Source organism: Anoplophora glabripennis, unplaced genomic scaffold (assembly GCF_000390285.2).
Source record: "Anoplophora glabripennis isolate ALB-LARVAE unplaced genomic scaffold, Agla_2.0 scaffold2181, whole genome shotgun sequence".
NCBI classification, from domain to species: domain Eukaryota; kingdom Metazoa; phylum Arthropoda; class Insecta; order Coleoptera; family Cerambycidae; genus Anoplophora; species Anoplophora glabripennis.
In genome coordinates, this window is record NW_019418823.1 from 6,427 (window position 1) to 12,894 (window position 6,468).

Consider the following 6,468-nt stretch of genomic DNA (forward strand, 5'->3'; position numbering starts at 1 on the left):
TTATTATTGGTGTGATTAATATTCTCTGTTGAACCTTCTGTGAAACAAGATAGTTATAACATAATTAAAGTATCATTCAATGTAAAAGATAAGCACAATGTCGGAGTGTGTGCAGATTTATACATATGATAGGTAATAATATCCTATGCAGTTATGATACAACTCTAGCCGTTGTTCTTGAGTAATATAGTATTTAATATATTTTTTATGAAGTGCATATATGAAAATTTAATTTTTTATTATATAATAAATATTCAGATATACCTAGAAAATTATGAAAAATAATTCATATGTAATTGAAAATTTCAAAAGTACGTATTTGTTAGTTCATATTTCATTTCAAAATTTAATGTAAAGTTATGTGCGTTTCTAATTTGAAATTTTAGAACTGACCTGGTAATGTAATATAGTACCCCCTCGTATCTAAGCCTTCAAAATGGCGACCTCCTTTATTAACAAGTTTGCGCATCTTGACGCTCATTCTCCCTACTCCATATCTCTGGTGCTGGTACAAGAAAACTTGTTACATCAATTTATTTCGGCAATTCATAATCATAGAGCAAGAATTTTAGACGGGACTTTATCATTCTTGTTGTTCCGATAACATAAGAGGAAGAAGAAGAGCAATAATTCTATTCGATATTTTCATCGAGGTTAAATAATCAACACAGGTTACGGTTTTATATTTACATTTCAAAGAAAATTGTTGCAATGACTGGTGTTCAAGAAACTTCGTGCAAGCTTTGTCTCAAAACTGTAACCGTTGAAGGTTTTGAGGTAATAAACGACGTTATTAGAGATATTTTAGATGTTCTTTTGCTGAAATTGGTAAGTCACTGATAGATATGCATTAGTTCGGGGTCGCTGATATGTATGGAAACGGTCGGTTGTCTCCTAAAGTAAGATAGCTATAAAAAAATCATAACACGTTTTTTTAAAGCTATTGCTTTAAAGAAAAGTTATGACGAAACAAAGTTGCTTTTTCTTTATCGGAATACCCTGTATATTATTCCGTATTTTAATTCTACTCGAAATTCTAAACAAAATTCGTATAGCACATCATGTACCTAAACTTAATCGTTCTTGAGATATCGAAGTTTGAAAATAATTTTCTTATAAATTATTACACAAAAATATTTTAGTGCATCAAGTTATCTTTGAAAGTTTCCACCTCCATAACAACGCCGCGTCGTTCTTTTGTCTAATAGTGATTATCTTGACAACACATGTCAAAAATACATTTGGTGTGAATAATTTTCTCGCAAAATGGCATGTTTATGTGAACCCGAGCGTATTGGAGTTAAAATTACCTTTTCAATGTTGCGGCCTGTTTAAAATACGACCACTAAATGTTTTGAACGATAAAATGGAGAGGTAACCGGAGAAAACTATCACCCAGTATAACGATTTGACTAAAGCTTTAAGAAATAATACACCATAGTAGTCCAAACAAATGTGCCAATTTTTAACGCGATCGGTAAAAGGGTTATCAAGTTATTAATTAAATTAGTTTTATTTTTGACAACCGAAGGCATGTAACACTAAAACCAAAAATTTTTTATTTAAATTTTTTTCATAGATTGTATTTATTTATGGCGTGGATATCATCAGTCAGACGTTGTCGGTGAAATTTGCGGACACCATGTCGTAAAAAATTCGTATTTTATTTCGTGTAGCCTTTTTACAAAAACGTTAAAACACGTCAATTAGTATACAGGGTGTGAAAAAAGTTCATACAAATGTAGGACGAAATATGGTTCGTTTCCGAGTGCTACGCTTAGTTATAATTTTTTTTGTTTAAAAAACTATTTGTACAAAATATATACACATATAAGAAAAAAAAACAAGGGAAAAGAAGTAAAAAAAGAATAAATAAAAAAAACGTAGAGGTAGTTTGGAAGCGTAAGTGCATAACAAAGGTGCCGACAAATCACTCAGCCTGAAGGGTGTAGGTTCAGTAAAATATTTTCAATACAGATATCAAAATCTAGGGCGCCACTAGCAATAAAACGCAACCCTGCTAGGAGGTTCCCAGATTGACCGGTTTTCCAAACTACGACTCTCTATTTAGCAATTAAAGTTAAAGAGTAAAGTAAAATGATGGTAAACACAACAAAAAAATTAAATATCATATGAAAATCTTCCGATATAGAAGAATTTTTATTAAAAGAGAGAAATAGGTAATTTAAATAAATATGTATGTGGACAGATATTGTTATATTTACGGCTACTTTAAAGATAGTTAAATTTAAGTACTATCTTTAGAAATTTGAGGCGTGCCAATCGTGATCACGTAAGGCGTACAATCAAATATTTTAATCACATAAATACATATCACTTAATTCAAGAAATGGCGTAAAAAAAAATAAATATAAATGCACATAAATATCGCCAAACTTATTTGAAATACAGACCAACAATCTTATTACTATGACATAAAAATAAGGAAATTTATATTTAAACACATTAAAAAAAAACTATTATAATATATGTTGTACTCAGTTGCATAGATGTTAAAATAAACTTAGCAATTAAATTTTTGAATTTGCTCCAATAGACTTTCCGTAGCAAACTTGATAATCAAAGTCACAATAAAAAAAAGAATAATAATAACGGAAAAATCTGACCTTTTGCAATGGCAATGACAAATTGCTGATCTTACAATATTCCTGGAGAGGCGAATGCTTCTTTCCTAGTTGGATCCACTTGTCCTATATAAGCGACGTCAACCAAATCGGAGGATAACAATCCGACGTTCAATAACAAGCCCCAAATGCGAGACAGCCAGTATAAAGGTGGAAGAATAGGTTCGAACGAACGAATAGGTAAATTCACGAAGCCCTAAAATAGCACGAATAATAAATGTCTTTTCTTTTTTTTTGAGATTACCACACCTAAGGCTCACACAAAAGGTTTAAATTGTTGAAAGTAGGGTAAAAAACTTACTCAAGGATATAGGGCGGCTTCAATTGTAGTCCAATCTGGTATCTGGGATAAATATCTAAATGTACATAGATATATATTTCAGTGGTTCGTTAGAACTATCCTATTGGCTATAATATGAGCATCCTGTAGATTAAGGAAATAATAGTTAGAATAAGAACCACGTGGGCCAGAAAAGATTACTTACAGATCAATTGCTTTAGAATCCGACATAAGTCGTGAACTGTGATTATAGTCACACCAATACATAAATCACATTCAAAAGTGAATTTCGATAAAACTCCCAACTATATTGGAATGCACAAATCGGCACAGAACAACGAAATTCGCTTAACAACAACTGCCTGAATACTCGATAGGAAAAATCCTCGAACCTCGACCAGCAACCTTTTTGTGTGTCCAAAGAAATGTAGATAACTAACGCGGGGACAGCGTATGCGGAAGCAGAAGCATTCACGTTACATTTTTAATAAAATTTTCTTTTTATTAAACGCTCTGAGCTAATGAACTGAATTAATTAACTAGAATTGTAATTATTTATATTTACTTTAAAATGCGATTAGGAAAGAAAAAAAAATGAGTAAGATAAAAGTGCAACGTAACAAATCATACAGGGTATTTAAATTTTAATTATTTATTTATTTTTATTAATCATTTCAGAGTTTTAAAGGTATTGACTCGAAATTTGATGGTTGTACTTTATTTAGAAATGTTGGCACCAACCTAACGGATAATGCGTCAATAGAAATTAAAAATACACACAACTTGCAATAAAATATGTTTTACTTTCCCTCAAAAACGGTGCAGCCTACGAAAAAAATTGAAGAGACCATTTTCATTCAGAATTGAAGGAATTCTAAAAAAATATCAAAAGGGAAAAAGTCAGTAGCGTACCATTTTTTTTTATTAAAAATAATGGTGGCATTCTCGCACGAATGCCACTGGTGCAAGTAGAAATATTCGGATCACCCCAACAAAAAATGAATGGTCAAAATCTTCAAAACTCCCCGAAACAATTATTAAAAATAAATAAAAAATAAATAAATTTCAATAAAATTGAAACTGTATCTCGGAAACGAGGCATACATATTTCAACCTACGTTCACAAAACAACTTCGGCAACCTCCCCCTAAAATATTTCGCACTTTTTTACAAACATCCTGTATAGGAATTGTCATCTTGTCACATTGCTTAAACCATTGTTGCCCAATGTTTCATAAACCTATGACATCATCGAAATTTTTTTTTAAATAGCACTACCTAATTTTTTAGGCATAAAAGGATAGCCCTTTTAAAGGGATACGCTTCGATATAGGGTTCGGCCTACTTTGGGGCTATCCTTTTATGCTTAAAAAATTAGGTAGTACCATTTAAAAAATATGTCGTTGATGTCATAGGTTTATGATGTATTGCGCAAAAAAGGTTTAAGCAACATGACAAAACGACAATTCCTATATACTAATTGACGTATCTTAACATTTTTGTGAAAACGAAACACAAAATAAAATACAAATCTTTTGCATTACTTCTGGATGCGCTGTATATCTGAATTCGGACACCTCAACACATTAGAGCGACTTAACAATAATTGATATTTTTTGCCAAAGTTATTTTCTTTCTCTTTGGTTAAAGTTGCATATATTTCAGAAATTTGATAGCGAGGGTAAAGAGGTTATATGTAACGTTTGCAGAAGAAAATTAAACGCAGTATTCGAATTTAAGGCAACTTGTTTGAAGACCGATTACACAATTATTCCATATGTGGATTGTGAAAAAATGTTACAGCTCGATATAAGGGACGTGTATACGAAGGAAAAGACAAGCCGGTCAATGGATATTTCAGATGGTCACAAAATATGTCGATTGTGTATGCATCCAGTAGAAAGTGAGTTTAGGTGCATTTGTGGAGAGGAACTTGAAGCTATCGAGAAATTGGCTCCTGAAATGGTACCAGTGATGTTAAATAGTTAATTTTTCGCAATTTAATGAAACTACTTTGCAGAATATAAATATCATCAAAGATCCCGTTGTATGTAAGGAATGCTTTGATTCCGTGTGCACCCACAACAGTTTCCTAAAAAATTGCTCGGAAGTACAGGAAAAAATTGGAGGTATTTTTAATAGCGCAGCAACAGAAAGTCAGATAGATACGTCGCCAGTTGATTTATTCGTTAAGACTGAAAACGAGGACACAGAATTCGATATCAACGGGATGGAAATGTCAATTAAAGCTGAAAGTATCGACATAAAATCGGAAGATGAAGAATGCAGGTAAGAGAAGACTATTTTAACAATAATATAAAAATTTAATTTAGCCTCTCTTGCATTAATTTCTTGTGTTTCTGAAGGTTTTCGCATAATTCATTATTTTTAACATATCAATAAAAATATTAATAATTGTCATCAATAATTTGATTTATATGATAATAAAACTGAACTAATGTCTTGTGGAGTTCAGAAACTTGCATAATTGCATTTTCAATAACCTATCACCCCCTAGAATTAACACCTTACATGGGAAAATACCATGTATATGTAATATTTTCAGCGACTCGCTACTGCAGAGCTCCGATAGTGAATCATTCGAGAAGAGCGTCCTTAGCGATGCAGAAGAGGATGAATGTACACATGAGAATAGATCGACAAACCAATGTAATACGAAAGTCAAGCAGAACCACAAAGTATTTTACAAATGTGATAAATGTATTTACAAAACTGGAAGCGAGAGCTGTTTTATAACACACCGTGCTGTAGACAAGGACGATTGGGAAGCATATAAATGTGAATCGTGTGAGTATCAAACTGAAAATAAAAAAAATTTTCAGGAACATCCATTGAGCCCTAAAGATCCTTCGGAAATGCGTATGCATCAATGCGGATCATGTGATTACAAGACAAGGCACAGGTGTGAGCTTGATAAGCGTCAGGTGAAACACAAAAGCGCATCTGAAGGACGATTTTACAAGTGCGACTTTTGTGATTTCACAACAAAGCATAAAGTCAGTTTTAATAGTCATTATATAAAACACAAAAACTCGACCAATCGTGTAGAATGTGACTATAAAACCGAATACACCGCATTACCGAATAAGGGCACTTTACAACTGCCCATTTATAAATGTAATGGTTGCACATACGAATCAAAGAATAAGAGAAACTTTATCAGTCATCAGTTGGTACATAAAGATCCTTCGCAGGTGCAAATGTACAAATGTGACGACTGCAATTTCAAAACTAAATACAAGAGTTATATGAAAAGTCATCAACTGCAGCATAGAGATCCTTCCCAGGTACAATTGTACAGGTGTAACAACTGCGATTACGAAACTAAATACAAGTTTCATATGAAAAGTCACCAACTGAAACACAAAGATCTTTCGCAGGTTCAAACGTACAGGTGTAACGACTGCGATTTCAAAACTAAATACAAGAGTTATATCAAACGGCATCAACTGAAGCATAAAGATTCTTCTCAGGTGCAGATGTACAGGTGTAACGACTGCGATTTCGAAACTAAATACAAGT

The 6,468-nt window shown here is 32.5% G+C and overlaps 1 protein-coding gene across 1 annotated transcript; it reads left to right on the forward strand.

Annotated features, from left to right (window-relative positions):
• Positions 1 to 702: 702 nt before the first annotated feature.
• On the forward strand, positions 703 to 6,233 carry LOC111692695 (zinc finger protein 142-like; the record flags this gene model as incomplete). The annotated part of the gene is made up of 4 exons (XM_023456794.1): positions 703 to 828; positions 4,591 to 4,890; positions 4,946 to 5,214; positions 5,492 to 6,233. Coding segments are annotated over exons 1-4 (1,428 nt in total), but the record flags the coding sequence as incomplete, so codon positions are not given.
• Positions 6,234 to 6,468: the final 235 nt, after the last annotated feature.